Consider the following 21968-nt stretch of genomic DNA (forward strand, 5'->3'; position numbering starts at 1 on the left):
GGGAAAAAAAACCGATTAAAGTACAGGAAGAAGTAAAACTGGAAAGGAAACTTGGTAGGAGGAGGTTCAGGGTAAACCTGCTTTCCAGGTAACAGAGGAGTTGTCAACTTGGAGGCTGGAAGAGACATACCCAGCAAGACAGACACACTTCTTTAAGACATGCACTGAACGGGCTGTATGTGAAAGTGCATATGTCCCAGTGAGAGGCTCGGGACCTTCTCTGGAGTTTCTCCTGCCTGCTTCCCGAGTACAAACCCCGGATAATGTCTGAATGAGCCCGTGTGAGAAAACAGCAGGAGATCCTCTGTGGGATTTACAGCGAGCGAGTGGGCGTGTTGATGTTGCAAAACCAAAAACAAACAGAATACAAATACCCCAGGAAGAAAAAGCTGTCGTCCACGCAGAGGACATAGATGAAGATGTCAAGAGAGCTTTGTGCCTTATTCTCTGAACCTGAACGCGTCTGAGGCGGAGAATCTCCTGCTGCATTGTTCATGTGTGACAGGCAAATTGAGTCCACACCCCATTGCACAGACGTTCCCTGCAGTTCATGTCTGAAAACGGGCGTACACACACAGACAGTAACACAGCATGGACGGAGACAAACAACACAGACAAAGGAAAGTGTTTTGTACCATATTTTATTGACCTTGACCTTTGACCAATCAGCTCCAAAAGTTAATCTGGAGAAACACTGCGGACTAATATTCCGTCCAAGTATCAGGGGAAATCCATCCATGAGTTTTTGAGTTATTTTGCACACACACACACACACACACACACACACACACACACACACACACACACACACACACACACACACACACACACACACACACAAAGCATGATGTGTGATGTATGCTGAAGTGTTTGATGCTCACTGTCCTCCACTTGTTTTAAAGTGTCACAGATTGTGAGCTGGATCAGATGGAGAGGCTTGAATGATCCTTGAATCCTCTCAAGTGAGCTGCACAATCTAGGACTGAATCCTATTGTTCTTTTTGTGTTAACTGTCCTATTAAGGTGTAGTTTTATTGTATATGAAGGACTTTGTAACTCTCCCTCAAGTAACAAAAGTTCACTGTTGTTGTTACTTTTCTTTTTACTGTTGTGCCTCTTGGATTGAAAAGCAATAACAGCATTGTAAATGGCTGAAGACTGCAGCCAGTAGCACAGGAGTTTTGGGGCCTGTGATTGAATTCAGGCAAGCTGTGCGATTGATGGCAGAATCAAACCTGTGCATTGCTGTCTTGAGTGCAACAATTGATCCAAGAGGGTTTTACTCTGAAAAAAACTCAGGGGCAGACGTTGAGGACACTTCTTTCTTTTTCTTGTCTTGTTCCACACGACAGGGAAACCAAACTGCATCACAGAGAGCAAACGCTCTCGGTTACTTAGCAGAAGTACTTTGCAAGTGGTATTGACCGTGCAATTTTATACTGAGCGGAGTAGCTTGGGTGCAAGTCATCTACAGTAATCTGTAAAGTTAAGTTGAATACAAGCCAATTCCAATAAACTGGATAGGACGAGCTCGATGGGAAACACTAGACATCAGTGTTGGAGGGAGGGAAGTTAAGATACTGGTATTATAAATGTTGATCTCTTTTTCTGTTGTTAGGATCTTTCTACCGCAATTTGAAATGAACAAAATTATAAATATGGAAGAAAATAATGACTCACTACAGGGATTCGGAACTGTGTGTTTTCTCTTTCAGTAATGAAGACTTTACAAAAAAGGACATCCAAGGACTGTCATCTACTACATAGTCGTAAATTATTAGTTTGAAAAAGAATCTTCTCAGAAGGAAATCTTGGAAACAAGTTGTATAGACACTTGGGAAACAGTTGCCTTCTCTCTCTAAAGAGATACACAAAGCTTACTTCAAACTGCACAACTTTCAAAGTTGGTGGATCACTGTGTGTGACCTGGAGTCTTGCAGTGATCGTGAGTTCATACTACACGACTGACTGGACAGGAGGTCACACACTACATGATCCTTGTCTCCCTGCTCACACACGGACACGTCCAGCTGGAGGAGTCGAGATGCTTCAGTGGACGTCATTTGTACAGAATATAGACTGAAACCATCCAAGCCAGAGTGGATTCATCCAAACCCAACCCGAACCCCACAGGAATTCTGTTTCTGTGTCCGAACCCCGACCCGACTCGTGGAAGAACTGACCCTCTTTTCTTCATTGATGGGTCATCAAACCATTGTAGCTGTGAACCAGCAATTCAACGTTTCAAAAAAGTCCAGTTAGTCATTAATAACATGATTTAAATGACTGGCTCAACCTGACCTCAAGTGCACTGCCATCTGGTTGAAAATCCTTTCCCTTTTGTTGCAGCTCTGTCTATGTACAAAGCAAAGCATTCACTGGTTTTTGAAAGGAGCCCGGCTGCTAAGTAAATAATGTTCCCCTGAAAGGCCCTTTTAAAAGCCGAATGCGTCTCTGTACGAGAACACTGCAGGAGGTGCTGAAACGGCGTTAATCGTACTCTTGCAATGACAGCACGAACACGCTGAAGGGAGTGACAGACGATCTTTCAACTGAAAACAGACAGGATGTGCCGCACAGTTCTGGAGCTGCTGATCCTGGTAACGCTCGGCTGTCGGTCAAGTGCCGAAGATGTTTTCTGCCGAGAACATCAGAGGGCCTTTCTAGGCTCCTGCTTTGAGTTTGTAGCTCACCATCACTCCTTTGTCAGTGCTCAAGCCTGGTGCGAGGAGAGCGGAGGACACCTTGCATTCATTCAAGATGAAAACACTCAATATTTCCTCCAGAAGCACCTGGACCCTGAGAGGGACATGTGGATTGGAGTCGCACGTGCGGCCTCTCTGAACTTGCAGTATTCCGCCGCAGCTGAAGGTAAGAAGAGCGAAATGTGGAATACAGACAGCTGCCTTCATGTGCTTCATGGTGAGCAGAAACCCTACATCTGAAGGGACCTCAGATTAAATTCAATCATTTGCAATTACAAAGGGACAGAAATATCAACTTTAATTTGACCTGCCTTGCACGTTTAATCTGTCAAATACAGCAAGTTGGAACACGATTTATAAATAAAGAGAATAAAGCATGGTAAGTTGGAACATATCTGCAAAATACAGTTCCCGCTGAGATGTCATTCTCACTAAAAGTCTAATAATTGGTATAAAGCATTTCCCTCTCCCTCCCACGTAACAAGATATTTCTGCAAAACCTACAATCCCAAATTTAAGAATAACTACTTTTACTTAGGCTATAGGTTTTTATTTATTTTTCCATTTACTTTTGGTATGTATGGCATTCAGTGGCAGACAGAAGTATCCATTCTTCCTAAAAGAGGAAGGTTATACAGTATTTTATTTCCTTTCATTGCTTCCAATACCTGAAGTACAGTTTGGAATATTAAATTCTTTTTTTTACAGATACAGATCATCAGTTGGTGCATTGTGACTGTGTATTCATGAACATATTCTAAAGTTGATAGAAGCTTTACATCAATTCACCTCCACATCGAATTATATATAATTGGAAGAATTTAAGGACAGTGTGCATTGGATTGATTTGAAATAGTAGTGAAAGAACATTTTGATGCAGTTGTTCATTGGAAGAAATCAAAATTTTACATTGAACCAATGAATGGTACTTAATTCAATGTATTCCTGAGTATTATATTTTGAAAAATGAAAGAGTTGCTGTGGTCCTTAGGGTTGAAGTGTCACCCTTGAACTGTTACTGCTGCATTGGTTGAAATAATGTTACATAATAAAGAGATGTGTTCAGCAGTGGTTTGTTCCATCCTCAGGTCCTCTCTCTTGGTTGGATGATTCACATATCACCTTTTCAAACTGGGCAAGCAGCCCACAGCCTGGAGCGGCTTGTGGACACATACTCAAACACTCAGGCTTCCAGTGGGAAGCCACAAGAGACTGCGACAAAAAGCTGAGCTTCATGTGCCAGTTTGGTACGTACCCGGACTCACACTCTCAACAGAAAACAGCACAGTCATTACGCACTGATTCACTGGCACTGTACCATTTTGTACTGTTTTTTTCACAGAGTCCAGGAGAGCCATTGTGTGTGCAGGCCGGAACACCGCTCTGCAATGTGCTTCTGGCCAAGTGTTGGTGATAGACGGCGGTTTCTATGGTCGCAAGAACGTTCATTACTGTCAATCCACAACCTCCACAGCAACAGCCTCCACACAGCAGTGTGGCTGGGTGAATGCTGTGGAATCACTTACAGGTAAAACATGCTCTAGACTATTCATTAGTATTCATCAGTTATGACTCTAGCTATCTAACTGATCTGCAGTGTAACTCCTCTAAGCTCCGTAGTCATTCCCCTCATTCGATCCGCTGAACTCAGTAGGGAAATAATGAAATAGGACAACAAACACTGATGCCACATAAAAGGTTCTGCCCAGATTATCAACAGTGATGAAATTCAATCCACTTTTGAAGGAAGTGATAACAAGATGTCACAAAGCACGTATTATCTCACTGTTGACCAGTATTCGAAAAGAAGTATTGCCCATCCGGACACAAAGAAGAGCCACACAATCGTTTTTTAAAGCTTAATGGCTTCGAAGATAACATGAATAATATCCATCTATTTTTGAGTAAACATCATCTCATGCATCCATTAAACATCCAAACCTGCTCATCCTGCTCAGGGTCTCGGGGCAGGGCAGCCTCTCCCAGCATGCACTGGGCTGGAGGGGCGGGTTGCACTGAACAGGTCAACAGAGCAGCCACACATGGACAAATGCAATCACACAGTGTGTCATTTTAAATTCACCTCCGTCTCCTCGAGCTGTGTCCACACGGATGTGACACACGTAATTACTGGTATTACAATGTGCAAAAACACATCTGTGACAACAGTCAGCGACACTCTTCACAGCAGCATTCATTAGTCCTGATATCGCCCTTGAGTGTGAAATGGTCTGTGATCTCCACAGAGTAAACAAATCACTATAGAAAACTTTTACCTGTCAAGTCAAGTGAAGCTGAGCCCAACAACAAGTTCTCTGGAAAAATACAAAGACTGAGCCTTTTCACATCTGAATGGGTGAAACTGTGTCTCACCAGTTATAATGTTGACTGCTTTACTTTAATGTCGATATGTGACTGTAAATCAAAGACACGTTATTCTTATATTCTGGTTCATACTTTTAATTTGAGTTCTTAGTTGAAAAGGTTTATGGCTCCTCTTTTCAGCCTCTGTCAGCCAATGTCCAGGAAGAATAGTCAGGACCACTGACGAGGTTTCAGGAGCTTTAGAGACTCTGAGCATCTTAACTTTGCAGAGCTTTTACATAACAAAACTATATATATATATCACAATACAGGAGAGAAAACACAAGTGTATTTATTGGCTCAGGTAGTCTAATTACTTTTCAACATGTCAAACCTTTCAGCTTTTATTGCTACTGGATATAATTGAGTGTAAATGTGATGAGCTTTGTTTGATGCCAAGCAACAAGTAAAATCCATTTCATGAACCCCAAGAAGATGAATGTCGATGAGTTTATGACTTGTTATTTGCAGGTTAATCACTGTTATTGTTATCACTGGAATACTGATTGTGTTCTCTGTGTTTTCCAGCCCACTGTCAGGGCCGTCAGGTTTGCCAGATTGCTGAAGCTGTGAACTCCTTTGGTGAACCCTGTCCTCAGCTGGGGAATTACCTGTCAGTGGATTACCACTGCGAAGAGGGTCGGTCACAGTAATTCAAATTCTCATCAGTCGTTTCTATTAACAATTAAATGCTTGACAGACCTCTGCAAAAAAGCCATAATGCAATGTATGAAAACACAACAGCAGCTCAGTAAATCATTCACACTTAAATAAAAAGCCACACATGTGAACAGTAATGAAGCAAATTCATTGACTATAAATTCTTCAGTGCAGATAAAACTGATAAGATGAACAGAAAGTTTTCTAACTTCACTCTGCACCATAGACTGTTTATAAAAAGCTCTGCACACAACGTTCCAGCACACAAACAATAAAAAGTGACAGTTTATAGTAGAACTGTTGGGGAATTATCACGAAGAGATGATTCCCCAAGTAGCTGCAGATCATTAACACAGGAAAATCAAACAGCCCGTTCCAAACAGGCAAGTTTAGAACACTTATTAAACTAAAACCACAAAAATAATTGTCTTGGGTAAGTAAAGAAAATAATCAATGCAAAAACAATTCAAATCTGCCTGGGAGGATAGTGACTAAAACTTATTTATTAAATCTGTTTATTTCATTGTTTCTCATTATTGGAAAAATCAGCAAAGCAGACACTCGCTCAGATCAAATAAAGCGGGAAACAATCAAGACAGATGTAAAGAACAGTTTGTTGTCACGGCTGCATTTGGTTCCCCTGTTGTATCCGTGCTGCTGAGATGATTGGGGCGTGTTTGTTTGTCTGTTGGTGGGTGGATGTTTGTTATGGTTGATTACAGGCCCTTTGTTACACTCCTGGTCATTTTCTACCCCCAGGGTTCACAGTGGCAATGAACACCGTGGCTGCTGTTTTCACTGACGTCACCATCACCGTTAAGTGGCTCTTAACACCATCACGGGGAAAACCTCTGTGCCGGCTGAGCACCGGAGATGGCCACGTTTTTCATGTGGACAGTCCAGTGGGGTGAGGCATCATTTTCACAGAATGACGTGGGTTTGAAATGAAGTCCAAAATATCTCTGAAAAGCGGTGTTGATCTGAACAGGGAGCACTTTTCAGCCTGTGAAAACATGCATAAAGACTTGTGGAGCTCTGGGGGAGCTGATAACCGTGATGATAGGATGGTTTATCTTGAGATTTGAGAGTCTTAAAGAGTAGAATTATGGGATTTTGTATTTTGCAGCCCCAAACCTGTCAGGAAAAAGTCCGAAAATCTCTGCCTCTGTTGCTTCAAGTGTCGCCCAGAAGTCACCCAACTGTATGGAAATGCATTATAGAATTAGCAGAGTGTCCTGTCACAGTTACTTTTTTTAACTGCTGCACATTAATTACAGTCTTCCTGCCGTTCCTGTCCTCGTGCACAGCAGATTGCACCAGAAATGTCAAGAGGAAGCGTAGAGACTCATTTAATTATAATTTAAAACAATGGAGCGACTCGTTATCCTTCGATTTCTGTGAAGTACAATGCAGTGCATTATCTTTAATTAGACCATAACATCAACACATGCTGAGTGAATGTCAAAGAGGTACATATGAGTCACTGCTAAATGTTTCTTCGTGCGCTCTACTTCCGCAGGTTGGAGAGCAGAGTGATCCACAGATATATTTATCCGAGCACGTGTGTTGTGGCGATTGACTGCACCAGCGGTGACATGCACGTCACATTGCAGAAAATAATTACCATCCTGGAGCCTGTCACAGACATTACTGTCACCAGGTGCTACGCTGGAATGCAGCATTTCCATGCAACCAACTGCAAAGCGCTGTATGGAGGAGCATTTCAAATGCAAATGGCAGTAAAAACAGGTAGAAAGTACCATTAGTCATTTTGTCAAATTTGATATCTCTGCATGAAAGTGACTGCGTTTACATGCACCAGGTTTATCCTGGTATTGATCATATTCAGGATATGGTGTTTACATGCGAACACTGAGAAATCTGCTTTGTCATATCCCCTTATTCATGATAAAACACGTATCATGGTAATTTAAAACTCTGTTACACGGTCAAAGCACAGCCAACCTGCAATTCTGATTCCTGCACGGTGGCTATTGAAAATGAGGCCACTTTGGCTCATAGGAGGCTTTATTAAAATCCAACATCGCATTACAGAATTGGCCCATCCACTTTAATGCCAGCAATGGGAGAAAAGAGCGGCCGCAAACATTCACCATGTCCTCAACTTTGTCCAGGCCTCAGAGAATGTTGAGAAGCTGTGACTGGTGGGATCGGGTCGTCATGATGTAGTGTCGTAGTTGAACCTCTCATGCGACCGGAGGAAACAATAGTACGGGTTCACTCCAGAATTGAGAAGATTTCATTGTTTGTGTTAATGCTACATCCCGTGGTTGAAGTCCCCCCTGAGCAGGTAGACTTCTGTGGACAGGAACCAGGATAAGACGTGTACATGCAAGAGTCAGGTTTCTAAAAACCAGGATCAGGGCTGATCCAGGATAATGAAATCGGGATGTGACGTTTATATTGATAAAAACAGGATCCTTCACCTGAAAATAACCAGGATACTGCTGCCCGTGTAAACGCAGTCAGCGTCTTGATGCGGAGGTTTTATTAATTTGTGTTTGTTTAAATTGTTGTTCAGCGACTTGTACTGTATGTAAGCGTGCTTCTTTTTCCTTTCATTTCCGGAGGTCTAAATATAAGCTACAGAATCCAGAGTGAGGAGACTGTGTTCCTCGGTTTCTTTGTGGTCAAAGGAAACGTTTCTCATAACATCACCGTGACTCCAGAGATGGCGAAGCAGCTCGGGCCTGGCTGCCACCAACTCACGATTTATGCATCTAACATGGTCACGTTCCCTGAAGTGTCCACAGACCTGCAGGTAAATCAACATGTAAACGTGTTGTCTTCTCTCCCTGGAGCGACAACAGTGAATCTTTCTCTCGTGTTTTTGTTATGATAATGACGGTAGCATTTAAATTGTAAATTCCAAAGTTAACATTTAGATCATATCATTAGGTGGTTGATTGGAGTTAGAGCCTTTTCTAAATTAGATATTAAATTTAACCTTTCATTACAGAACATTAGTGGCACACCAGAACACAGTGGCTGCACCCCCATGAATTTCATCCTGATGGCATCATGTGCTATCACCTCTGCATTTAACATGCAGCGCTTTTATCCTGGTGTTTCCATTAGGCTGATAAGGGCTGTAATATTAAACAGTGCAGAGCCAAGTTAAGTCAGAGATTATTGTGTTATCAAATCAGACGAAATATCTTTTTACAGCCAAGGCCTGATTTAGCAAATGAAGTAAATTGAATAATTGCTTTCCATTATCCACACTTTGCCTTTTCTATACTGCACCATGGCTTTTCTTAATACTATTTTGCTATGGAAGATATATATATATATTTACACCCAAATAATAGAAAATAGGAAATAGACTATTTTAATTCACTACAATCATGTTATTTGAGATGAAGTAAAACCGACTTGCAGAGAGATTTTCTTCATAAAAATACAAACAGAAATAAAAGATAAAAGTTACTGCAAGATTAAATGAACCTTGAGACTTTCTCTAGCGTCACATCAAAACCATGTATGTGAATCCTTGAGGATGAATTAACATTTGCATAGCCAGACTACTTTGACACGCTTTGACACCTTCGCTGTTTGAGCTGAAACTCCAGACTTTTTAGTCTCGTTTGAACAAAAGTAACAGACGTGAGGAGGCGTCTGACCAAGTTCTGCACCAACGCACTAAAGTTTGATCGGACCAAAAGTGATGGTTTTGATAGTTTGTACTAATTGGACAAAACAATGAGGAAAAAGCTAAGTGTCTCATTTGCTGTTGTAGGTCTTTTAATGTTTAGCTACAGGTTATTATGTATACAAATGTGGCTGGTTTTTAAGGTTGAAAGTTGCAAGACGTTTCAGATTATCACCATTTATTAATGACTAATTTTAAAACCTTGCTGGGCTGATTGTTGAGAGGAAACTGTATCTGTGCTCGTAGGATTTTACAGAGAACTCATATAAAACCAGAACCTGGTGTATTTCTGTTTCTTCATATACTGCAGGTGTGTATTTTGGAGGAAGTAGCTGGGCTCCAGGCGTCCGTGTTGACAGGTGACTGTCTACATTCTTCAGATATTGCTGTTGGCGTGTCCCTGGAACACGGAGCGCCTGCGCTGCTCCTCTTCTCCCTGACAGGAGACAACAACAGCTCATTCTACGAGACCAGAGACATGAATGCAAGGAAAGACATTTTTCATATCGATCACCCAATTCAAGGTATGGAAGACCAGCTGAGTACGCTGTCGTTCAGTGATGTGTGAAACATGTTTGTGAAGATTCTCAGTCATCCAGGGTTTCTGCAGGAGTTGTACATACATAGGCAACTGGATTTGCTTGGGTTTCTAGAATACATTTCACCTATAGACTGTATATAAAGATGGATGACATGACAGCCCCACATAAGTGAAGCCAAATCATCTTCATTCCCCCTGGTGGCTGACTTCAGTAATGGTCATTCCCCCTCCCAGAGTGCACATTTTCTCCAAGATGGCTTCTGTCATTTTATGTAGTTCTTTTAACACTGATGATTGACATTAATGATTCATTTTACTGTTGTCTCTTGATATGTTTTGTATGGAAAAAGATTTATTTGTAAAGTAACTAGCAACTATAGCTAGATGGAAAATAAATAGTGGAGTAAAAAGATAATATCGGTGTCAAAGAGCTGCCCGGAAATTATAGTTTACCTTTTTTTTTTTTTACCACTTTTTTACCAAATGACGTCAAAAGCGCAATATGAAAGGTGTTGTGGTTTCACTTTTTGCAATTGGAAGAAGTGGAGACATGTCCATCTTTATATACAGTCTATAGTTTCCATTCTTAACAAATAAGTTTCTTCAGTTCTGACTGGCCGGTGGTTAAATACCTGGAACCTCCCACCCGTTAGTCATAGACATACCTGTGAGATATGAAAAAATGTGAAAAATGATGTTTAACTGAATGTTTTGCGACAGGAACTGTACAATTGAAACTCAGTGCGAGGAATATCTTCTCTTCTCTGGAAGTGGATGTGGATATGTTTTCTACCTGTGGCAACAACTCAGTCATTAAACCAAATGGTCATAATGACGACTGGCTGAGCTCTAACACGGGGCCGGTAAAATGTTTTTTTTTTTTTATATATACATACATACATATTACACAAATATCTGAAGTAATGTAAGGTGCCTGTTGATACTTTATGGAAGCATAATGCCTGCCTTGCAGTGTGTACTGTATTAATAATGAAGCCTTTTGTTCATTTTCAGAGAAATAAACACGTGAGAGTTGTCAGATCTAAAAAGCAAACATCCGACATTAAGATCAAAGCAAAACCTTCAGCTTCAGTAGATAGCAAAGCTAAAAAAATCGACCTCTCCATTGAGGATCCCTCCTCCCTCAAGGACCCGGGTGAACGGTACCAGTGGGAGTGCAGTAAGAATCACACTCTTCTACTTCCTTTTCTCAAACTCAGTCAGAATTAAACGCTTAGATAATATGATAAATAATAACAATAAACTTTATCTATATCAGTCTTTTTAAAAACAGAGTTCACAAAGTGATTGAAAACTGTTTTGCTGACTTCTCAGTGTTTCCAGCTGACTCAACTTAAACCCGTAAGAGGGACCTCAACTTATATTATCTTAATATTCAGCGCATGGCTACAAACATGAAATCATAGTGAGGCTAACGCTACTTGTCTCAGGTGAGAAAATTACCATCTCGCCATCTCAGTTAACTAGTACTAGTGTTATAAATGCGGGAGACCGGGGCTTCATGTCACACGTTTCATTCTCTTTCATGTATCCTGGGATCAATACATCAAATTGTATAAAATTACACACCAAATGAAAAAGAACAAAGCGAGCAAAATGTTTGTAATTTATTTCATTTCCATATCTTAATTCAGTCCAGAGTTATAGACTTTTAAATAGTGAGTGAGCATATGTGACACATTGCCCGACCATGTCAGTGCATTGCTGGCGTCATATTGCTTTCTGAAAAGATTTACCTTGTACTTGCATGGCAGCCAGAACTGCCTTCTTCACCGGTGTGTCAGAGAGAATTTATATGATTTTGGGTTCCGAGGCTTTTTTCTTGGCTTTTAGGTTTTGTCAAATGTCCCCTGGAGTTGATTGGTGGGTGGAACAGACATATTTAGGTGAGTGGGTAATGGGCAGGACTGGGTTAGAGAGGGAGCCAAGAAAAGTTGGTGTTGGGACCTGGGCAGAGTCAGTATTCTTACTTGAGACATGTGACAACTTTCCCCAAAATCACTGAGACAAGTCGCCCCGAACCGCCATGTTTGCTAATGTTAGCTCTATCCTAAAATGACCCTGATTCTTTTGATTGTTTCTGATCATTAGTGAAAGAAACCAACAAAGACGGTTTAACCGAGAGTCAATAAGACTTTGCATACTAAATCATTTCTGACATAATGTTTTGTTGTTGTGCTTGTTGATCTGAGTTGGTTTAGATATAACTGTCACAATGTTTTTCAAAGTGAATTCTGTACAGCTTTATATCGTCCCCTCAGTTGCAATAGTAAGTATAATGACTTTCCTTTTTGATTCGCAGGTGATCCCTGTAAGTGTGCAGGAATATTTGAGAAGCTGACTCACGCCATTAAAGAAGAGTGCCTACCAGATCCATTTGAATTTAATAAATATCATTTTAAAGTGATAGACATCACTAATAATGTGATAAAAAAGAATAAATACATCTGCATCAGCCGTAACCCCAAGGGGAAAAAAAGCAAAATTAGGTACATGATCCTTCTGAACTTATACTGGAGCGTGGCCTTGTAAATTGGTTGATGTGTGTTAACCAAATTATCTGTCTTTGTTGTACCCTAGTCTCTCTTGTACTCAGGGCTGTGACCCAGTAAAGGGGTCTACAGATGCAAAAATTAAAATGTCATGTGAGAAAAAGTGTCCAGACGTCGTGTGGAACATCGAGGACCCGGGAGACCACAGCAGCTGGCCAGTAAGTTTCATCATTCAATTCTGACTTGTTTAGGACTGAAATATCATATTCTGCTGTAAAGATCAAAATCTGGTGTTAAGAAATCACATTTTATCTTCGACCTGATTGGATTAGCATGTTTGTCAATTTATTTACAGGCGGAGACCAAAAGCTGCTACGTAGATTCAGGGAAAAGGCCACTTATAGAGAAGGTTAATGGTGGGACTGAATACACAGTGAAATATAGCACTCTTGCTCTGGCCAAGAGTGCGGGTCAGGATGTCACTGTGGTCGTGACTCATGGTGCGTTTACATCACTCAAAAAAACTGTCTTACAACTTCTAGTATCTTGACACGTTCATTTTTAGGTTGCAGAAATAAAGTCAAACACTTTACTTTTTCTTTTTGTGTAGGAGGGAAAAAGGATGAAATGACAAAATACACTATAAGGACAAGAAATTCTGCCTCGACTCAACCAGCTGCCACCGTTACGACAGCCGCAGCTGGAGACACCTCAGCCGCTCCTGCCACTACAGTACCCGTCACGACCAGTGCCTCTACAATCAGTGCTACGCCGAACACTGGAACCACGATCGGTGCTACGCCGAACACTGGAACCACGATCAGTGCTACGCCGAACACTGGAACCACGATCAGTGCTACGCCGAACACTGGAACCACGATCAGTGCTACGCCGGACACTGGAACCACGATCAGTGCTACGCCGAACACTGGCACCACGATCAGTGCTACGCCGGACACTGGAACCACGATCAGTGCTACTCCGAACACTGGAACCACGATCAGTGCTACGCCGAACACTGGAACCACGATCAGTGCTACGCCGAACACTGGAACCACGATCAGTGCTACGCCGAACACTGGAACCACGATCAGTGCTACGCCGAACACTGGAACCACGATCAGTGCTACGCCGAACACTGGAACCACGATCAGTGCTACTCCGAACACTGGAACCACCATCAGTGCTACTCCGAACACTGCCACCACCACGAGTGCCAAGCCGAACAGTGTCACCACGGGCACTGCCACGGAAAATAGTGCGACCTCGATCACCACTACCATTGCTGCAACCACTGGTCCACCAGTGTCCAGCAGCTCTTCTGAAAGCCTCTCGTGTAGCATATCGCCATCGACCGGAACAGTCCTCGATGCTTTTAATATAACCTGTGAGACTGAAATCCCCTGTTCTAATTGTCACTATTGTTTTAATGCTGACGGTAAGTTTTTCAAGGGTTGGCTACCTCTTTTAATAAAAGGCTCATTCAACTGTTCTCTAACAATGTCTGTTTCTTAATCGAACTCATTATCGTGTTTGCAGGTAAGCATCTGCGTTGCAGCAATAGCAACGACGTGGCGTTCGTCTTCCTTCCTCTTGGAGACAGCAGTTCCAACTATAACCTGATCATCACAGCAACTGTTACAAAGGACAGCTTTGTTGTTAGCACCACCATAACAGCACAGGTTGGTCAGAACCATGATGGTTTGAAAAAAAGTAAATAAATAGGGAAAGCGAAGCAGCAAGAGAAAGAGTGATGCTCTGATTCTCTTAGACACAGCTGAGATAAAGATGGCTTTTTTCTCCTCAGGTGCTGGATTCAGCAGGAGACTCCGCCGCTTCAGTAGAGGATCTGAAGTCGACAGTGGAGAATGCTGTGGCACAGCTGAAGGAACAGGGTCTCCTGTCAGGAGAGACCATAGGACAAATCATCGGTTCTGTGTCCGACAAACTGAGCAGTCAATCGGGTGATTCGGGGAAAGCTGACAGGGAAAAGGTAAATCCTGACAGTTTAATGACTCAGTCAGTACTGATACTGAACTGAAGTATTGAATAAAATAATCCACATAAGTGTGAACAAGTGAGCCTGAGTTCTGCAGAAACATCAATTCAGCTGTTTTATGTGACAGGTTAGCTGCCCAGGTTTACTGTATTAAACACAGATGTCATACAGGCCTTTTTTAAAATTGTGATTCTGCAGTTCAGTCAGACAACTCACATTCAAATGTTTATTGCAACAGTAGAACAGGTTGGTGTTTGGCGTCTGCGTCTATGTCACGTGATTGGAGCAGCACAGCTCTCGAGAGTTGGCTGCCTGAACTAGCTCGCAGGCGTCGCTCCATGATTGGTCAGGATCCAACAGTTAATATTTACAGACACTCTCTGGATTTAAATATGTCAATGCCAAGAACATATTCGTCCCATTGTACCCATTGGTATAACGTCCTTCTTCCTGTAGATGCATTTCATTCCACCTTCCTCTTTGCAGAAGTTCTCCACAGGCTTATTTAAGTTTTAACGGTAATACTTGTGTTGCCTGTGCGGAGACGCTGCCTTAAAGAATGTATCGTATTCGGCTACATATGAAAACCAAATCACGTGTTTTGGTGAATGCTTTTCTCTGTTGAAGCTTCGGGAGCAGATGCTGCGCATATTGACTGATGCAGTGAAGGAGGTTCCCATCAACACTCCACAAGGGGTTCACATGGTCGCCAGAGGTCTGACTGCTGTCATCGCCAAAGAAGTCAGCTCCACTGCTCAGGTACTACTAACCCCACACTGAGGAATTCAGGGTATTGTTTGATTAGAATTACATACGACTGCAACACTTCTAAAATTTGTATCTCTGATTGTGGGAATCGATTTCCAACTCCAGGAGGAAGCCTCTTTATTATTTGTGAACCTCAGCTCGTCTCTCGTCCACATGGTTGTGAACAAAAGTGAAGAAAGCAAGAAGGAAATGCAAAGTGCAGCCGGCGCCATTGTGGAAGGAGCGAGCAATATCCTGGACAACTCTTCCAATGTGAGTCACTTAACCTCACAGCCCCTGCTGATGGGATTAGAAAAGATTGGGTGATTTAGTGTGACAGTGTGATTTTGCTCATCCTGGGAATATTTACAACCCTGAATAGTTCAGTGCACTTCATTATTACCCGTTTACAACATATCGTTCAGAGTGTATCGACAAGTCCTTTCGGGCTAAGGTCAGTTTCTTGTTATTAAATTCCGTGCACAGAGTACAGTGACAATGGTCACATGATCACATGTCCTATCAAAGACCACTTTGTTCAGGTGTTGTGAGGAATGATGAGACCAGTAACTCTTCAGCCATCTTTCCTTGAATATCTAATTAAAAAAAAAACGTGGTGTCTTATTTTTTTGCAGAAAAACGTCTCTGATGCTCTTCTTGTTGTCCTGAAAAATATCCAGAGTGCACTGTTGACATTCCAAGCTAATAACGAGGGGCCGACCGTTATCCAGAAAAATAATATTGGTGTTTTTGTCAATAGGTAAGTTCAACCAAAAGGCATGAAGTACACAGATTAACTAATAGTTCATTGTTTCCAGGCAGATAGCTATAGACAAAGAGTGATGGTAAATGTATGGTAAAACCAGTTAGCTTAGCTTAGCATACAGACAGGAAAGAGCGCTATCTAAATGTAATAAATCCCAGCTACCAGCACCTTTAGTGTTAACTACCTTAACATGAAATGTCTAGAAGTCTACAAATGAGTTTTTAGAAATTACCTAGTTAAAATCCTGTAAATCTCTATAGTTGTTCTATATAAAACTCTATATATTAATCTAATGCCCATTCCCAAAGAAAAACACAAATGAACACAAAGTTCAAATTGTATTTATTTCTTCTTACAGAGTGACTCCAGGAAGATTGCACATGGAGCCTTTAACGTTTCCCAACTGTTCCTGCCCCTCGTTTTCTCTCCCAGCTCTACCCTCCAACATATTTCCTTCAGATGAACCAGTGGACATACGAGTAAGTTGGCACGTGTTGACGTGTTAGATCCCAAATTGTCCATTAGTGTCTCAGCAGCAGAGTGTGACTTGCTAATGGGCTCTATGTCCATTTTGCTCTTTAAAAACATCTACAGATGCTGAGTTTGGATAAAAATCCATTTTCCTGGAACGAGGGAGGGAACATCAGCGGCCAAATTGCTTCTCTGTCCCTCACAACAAAAGATGGCTCCACTATCCACATCGAGGATATAAGTGAGGATATTGAGGTGAGTGCAGCAGAGGACTTTCTTGTTGAGAGGCGACAAATCTATTCCTTAGAAAAAGCACAGTGGAGCATTCTGTGAAATGAAAACCCAGAGTGATTTTGTATTGTGGACATGCACTACTCTTAAGATATTTTAAATTATGCATCTTTTTTATTCATTCAGAAACATTTGGTAGATAATGTGATTCAGCCTGCGAGTAGCATTACGGAGACAGGCAGTTTGTGCTAAATGTGCTAAATCTCTCAGGCAAGTGGTCATGATAAAATTCCTAATTTATGCAGATTTTAGATTAACAGTGATGGAGACTGTAATGCATTTCGCACACTTCACAGTGGACTATTGTAGGATCTTTCACGCTGTATTTTAATCTCCACTTGACAACTGTGTGCATCCCAGCCTGGCACAAGAGAGGTTGCATTTTACTGTGTGTCTACTGTGTGTTGGACTTGAATATTAACACAAACAGAAGTGGCTCTCAGAGAGTGCATAGCTCTGTCAAGGCCCAACGTTCCCCTTATAAAACCCAGTTTGAATTCACAAGATCCAGATTTTTATTGGAATCTTTCACAAAAATGTCACTTCCCTAAACATGGCTGATTTGATTTTGTTAAAGACACATGAAATTATTCTCTGAGAAATTGGTGAAAAGGTTAACAAAATTCCCTGATTGCAATGCTCAAGTAAAAAAGAAATCCTGGATCTGCTCCCATTAAAATTCCCCCACCCCTGCAAGATTTCATAGAAATCTGTTGAGTCATTAATCAATAATTTTATTTAATTAGACCAATAAAAGAAAAGTAAGGCGAGGCAGACCATAATTTGTTCAGACTGGAAATGTTCATTAATACATTCTGTAATGAAGTTGGTGCCTTACACAAACTTTGTCTTGAGGACACACTCACTAATTTTTGAGACAATAAGCTGAAGCAAATTAATTACCAAACCCATTCATCCATTTAAGGACCATGTACAGCTTTTAGTAGCAGGGTTAATTAAAAAAAGTTAAGATGATATTAATAATTATTTAAAGAATCATTAGGATCAAGCAGTTCAAGGTAGGAGACACACCGTTCATTTACCAGCTTCCTTGGGTTAAAAGGTTGCACTTGATTACACTTTATAACTGTTTGGAACTGTCTTGCCTCTGTGGAGAGAATCTGAATCGGTGTGTTTTCTGTATATTTTTGCCTGACACACAGATTCTGCTGCCAAGGCCTGTTGGGGGGCAGGTGAACACCTCAGTTCTGGACCTGGGAAACCACAGCACCACAATCATTGACATTCCTTCAGCGGACACTACGCTGGTGATAAAGGTCCAGTAACATGTTTATCTCCCCTTCTGAGACATACATATACTTTTAACAGCTATTTTCATGTCAGCTTTGGTCTACTGTGACACAACGGACACTTTTATTCCAATGTCTTCGTCGGTGTACATTGGTTTGTGTCGTTGCATTACTATTGTCCTACATGTTTTTAATTTATACATGTTACACTGAGTTCAATTGTCCGTTAATGGGAATTTTGCTGAATCCATGTTGATGCGCCTTTTAAAAGATGGTGCCTTCAGACGATCCATTACCCTTCAAGCTGCTCCTTGGTTATATGAGCTACCCCACTGAAGCAAGTTATACTGCAATGACAGAGATGCCTCAAAAGGGAAAAACACAAGGTAATAAATAGTTCTGCTCAGTGCTGGAGATTTCTCCCTCTCTTGATGCCTTGATAACATGAGTGCTTTTGTGCTTGATGCAGAGGAGAGATACACGTGGCTTGTAGATGCAAAGAATCTCAAGATGAAAACTGGAGTGCACTATCTTGTAGTGAAGCCCATTGTAGGACCAGGCATAAAATCCATTAATGCCACTTTGTCGATCATCTCCATCTCTGCTGCGTGTAAATTTTGGAATGAATCAAAGCTGGAATGGAGCAGCAAAGGATGCAGGGTAAGTGAAATGATTCACTCTGTCAAGTTTGCCATGTTGGGTGAAGTTTAAAAACGGTAGAGAGGCTGCTGTGTTTCAAGGTTGGTGCACAGACGACACATTTAGTCACCCAGTGCTTCTGCAACCACCTCACCTTCTTCGGGAGCTCCTTCTTCGTCACCCCCAACCTCGTGGACCCGTCCCGCACCGCTGAGCTGTTTGGGACCTTCACTGAGAACCCCGTGGTCGTGTGCTTCGTGGGTTCGCTCTTTGTGGCTTATCTCCTGGTGGTTGTGTGGGCTCGACGAAAAGACATCCAAGATACAGCCAAGGTAGATTGTCATCTCCCTCACCTTGAGTATAATACACCAGTAACATTACCCAAAACGTTTGATTCCTAGTACCAGTATGTATCTCGAAAGAAAACACTGTGTAGTACTAGAAGCAAGAACAATTTTTTAATATATTTCTTTATTTTAATGCCTTCTACTGGATCTTTGTGGCATCTTGGCAGGTGAGGGTGTCAGTGCTGGAGGACAATGACCCCATGGACGAGTACCGCTACCTGTTGTGTGTCAGCACTGGGCATCGGAGAGGAGCCTCCACTTCCTCTCAGGTAAATGGGTTTTCAGCTCAACATTTACATCGTCAACACATTTAGATTCCATGAAAAACTCTGCATACACACAAACCTCCCTTAACAAGACATAGGATAACATACTACTGCTTCAAAATGCTCATTGTGATGTGTATGTGAATTATTCACACAAAAAAAGTGTCTGCAGCAAACTAACAGGCTGCAGTGTGCTGTTTTTATGAATTTGTATTGTTTTGTTCTGGGGATAGAAGCTGGTTTTTCCATTCAATTATAATTGTTTTAATTAATTTTTGAGAAATTATGCAAAAGAAATGCAAATTAATGCACCGCCCATCTGCTTCCGTTCTGTGAGTGTTGGGATTTAGTTTTTTAAGATAAACAACTGGTACCGCGAACTCTCATGTGGACGTCACTGAAGTACTGCAGGAGAAAAGGGTTCAACAATATGATGTCAACATGTCAGACTTAAAACTGTGAACAACAATATAGGAAAACCTTACCTGTATTGATTTGAGGAAGGTCGCTGTTTCCTCATCGCTGTTAAAAAAAAGATGTCTGCTGCTAATTCCTTCTCCTCCGTGGAGCCGAAGCTTCATTGGAAGTTTAAGTCACTCGCTTGCATTCACATCATGATTTCAGGATTAAGAGTACTGGTCTGTTTTAGATAACATTAACCCTGCTGGGTGCTGATGGAACCAGCGAGCCACACCACCTGGCAGACCCAAAGAAGTGCGTGTTTGAGAGAGGGGCGGTGGACATGTTCCTGCTAACGACACCCTTCTCACTGGGAGATCTGCAGGGTGTCCGGCTGTGGCACGACAACTCAGGCAGCCATCCTGCATGGTAGGCAGATAGATCAATAAATGACAAACCAAACATTCAATTCAGTGCAACCTACTATAGTTATTATACTGAGTGCTTCTCCTCAGGTATGTCGGCCATGTCATGGTGCAGGATGTACAGACGGACCAGAAATGGCATTTTCTTTGTAACTCCTGGTTGGCCATAGACATGGGAGATTGTTCCCTTGATAAAGTTGTCCCTGTCTCCACAGAAACAGATTTGAAGAGTTTCAGGTAAGATTAACACTTTGAGGTACGTGGGCATCAAAATCACACACACACACACACACACACACACACACACACACACACACACACACACACACACACACACACACACACACACACACACACACACACACACACACACACACACCACACACAAGCAGGTCTACAGGTTGAATGTGAAACCCAGACCTGTGTTTTTCATTTCAATATAGAGACCATCAAATTAAAATGAATTGCCGTAGCTGGTTTGGATTTAATTTTGAATGCTGGCAACTTTCCCACATGTTCAAATGTTGAAAACCAGGGTGACAGGGATGTTTTTTTTAAATTGAGCAATTACTAGACATGTGAGGCCAGCAAGGTCTGAAGAATTCTCCCAACACTCATCAGAGCAGCAGAAATATTCAAAGGGAGACGAGTAAATTGTTATTTACAAGAAAGATGGAATAAATCCTCTTTAACAGAGAAATGCATGTGCTGAAATATATGACCAAGGCCAAGAGAGTGTGGGAGGAAACCATAGTTCACAGGGAGAACATGCAAACTCCAGAGACGAACCCCTGACCTCCTGCAGTGAGGAGACGGTGCAAACCAATGCACCTCAGTGCCACCACCAAAATCCACCGAAACAAAAAAATGTAACTTTCAAAAAGCCAGTGTTGTTGTAATATAACCGTATATTTTCTAAGAGCATCTAAAATGTTGTTTCACATTAAGCGTGATGCAATTAAGCAAATTAATTACAAGGAGAGAAAGCTGACCCTGGGATAGCTAGCTTGTTTATTATACCACTTAAAAACAGAAATATGTGAGCAAATATATTAAATAAATCAACCCATAAACTGCAAATGAGACTGGAAAGAGGAGTAATTTGTTCTCATACTACTGCTTCAAAATGTGATGTTGTCAGGAGCCGTCTTTCTGATGCGTACGTGTCAGAAACAAAACCTTGGAACTCTGACCTCGATTAAAATAAATGTAGGCTGCTATATCGTGCAACCAAATTCAAAGTCAGTGGTGTGAAAGGTTGTGAATTATTCACAAATAAAAAAACATGTCAAGGTTGCAAAGGGCTTAACACTTAAACTCAAAAAAGTAGCGTAAGCAGCAAACTAACAGGCTGCAGTCTGCTCTGTGTATTTTTTTCATATTTAACTTCAGACTGATTTAAATGTATTTGAACTCGACTGCAGTTTATGAAATTAAAGGGAATTAAAACCGTCACTTACCTCTAATCCCGGCTGAGTCAGCCGACACAGTGAGGCGGTGATTTGCTGAGGATTATTTTCTCTTTTTAAATAGCTTTGACTCAACGCTGAGGTTTAACAGCAACACAATAACCTGACAAGAGATTCAAATGTGAAGCTAATCCATCTTCAGTTAGCCGTTCATGTGGGATAATCATATTGTTTTTCCACACCACCTCCGCCTTGTTGCTTTTATTTTCCAGTAATTTGTTCTTTATGAAGACGACAAGGGATTTGAGCGACGGACACCTCTGGTACTCTGTGATCAGCCGACCGCCGAGCAGCCCCTTCACTTGTGTTCAGAGAGTGTCCTGCTGTTTCTCCCTGCTGCTCTGCACCATGCTGACCAGCATTATGTTCTACGGCGTCCCGACGGACCCGTCTGAGCAGACCATGGACCTGGGTACTGCACAATGTCATTACAGCTCAATTTA

General features: G+C 41.7%; 1 protein-coding gene across 1 annotated transcript in view; it reads left to right on the plus strand.

The window, feature by feature from the left end:
- The first annotated feature begins 2567 nt into the window (after window positions 1-2567).
- Window positions 2568-21968, plus strand: part of LOC118120141 (polycystic kidney disease protein 1-like 2) — a 30174-nt gene continuing 10773 nt past the window's right edge. The window contains exons 1-29 of the mRNA XM_047342654.1: window positions 2568-2871; window positions 3794-3952; window positions 4048-4233; window positions 5598-5708; window positions 6489-6636; window positions 7249-7478; window positions 8321-8511; window positions 9713-9926; window positions 10664-10806; window positions 10958-11123; window positions 12267-12453; window positions 12545-12674; window positions 12812-12956; window positions 13067-13894; window positions 13996-14138; window positions 14264-14449; window positions 15083-15214; window positions 15329-15475; window positions 15838-15962; window positions 16327-16447; window positions 16563-16694; window positions 17894-18007; window positions 18252-18366; window positions 18450-18640; window positions 18721-18951; window positions 19134-19235; window positions 19882-20060; window positions 20147-20293; window positions 21738-21937. Coding sequence (XP_047198610.1) covers window positions 2568-2871; window positions 3794-3952; window positions 4048-4233; window positions 5598-5708; window positions 6489-6636; window positions 7249-7478; window positions 8321-8511; window positions 9713-9926; window positions 10664-10806; window positions 10958-11123; window positions 12267-12453; window positions 12545-12674; window positions 12812-12956; window positions 13067-13894; window positions 13996-14138; window positions 14264-14449; window positions 15083-15214; window positions 15329-15475; window positions 15838-15962; window positions 16327-16447; window positions 16563-16694; window positions 17894-18007; window positions 18252-18366; window positions 18450-18640; window positions 18721-18951; window positions 19134-19235; window positions 19882-20060; window positions 20147-20293; window positions 21738-21937 — 5407 coding nt within the window. The remainder of the gene's footprint in view (window positions 2872-3793; window positions 3953-4047; window positions 4234-5597; window positions 5709-6488; window positions 6637-7248; window positions 7479-8320; window positions 8512-9712; window positions 9927-10663; window positions 10807-10957; window positions 11124-12266; window positions 12454-12544; window positions 12675-12811; window positions 12957-13066; window positions 13895-13995; window positions 14139-14263; window positions 14450-15082; window positions 15215-15328; window positions 15476-15837; window positions 15963-16326; window positions 16448-16562; window positions 16695-17893; window positions 18008-18251; window positions 18367-18449; window positions 18641-18720; window positions 18952-19133; window positions 19236-19881; window positions 20061-20146; window positions 20294-21737; window positions 21938-21968) is intronic.

This window comes from Hippoglossus stenolepis, chromosome 13 (assembly GCF_022539355.2).
Source record: "Hippoglossus stenolepis isolate QCI-W04-F060 chromosome 13, HSTE1.2, whole genome shotgun sequence".
Classification (NCBI taxonomy): domain Eukaryota; kingdom Metazoa; phylum Chordata; class Actinopteri; order Pleuronectiformes; family Pleuronectidae; genus Hippoglossus; species Hippoglossus stenolepis.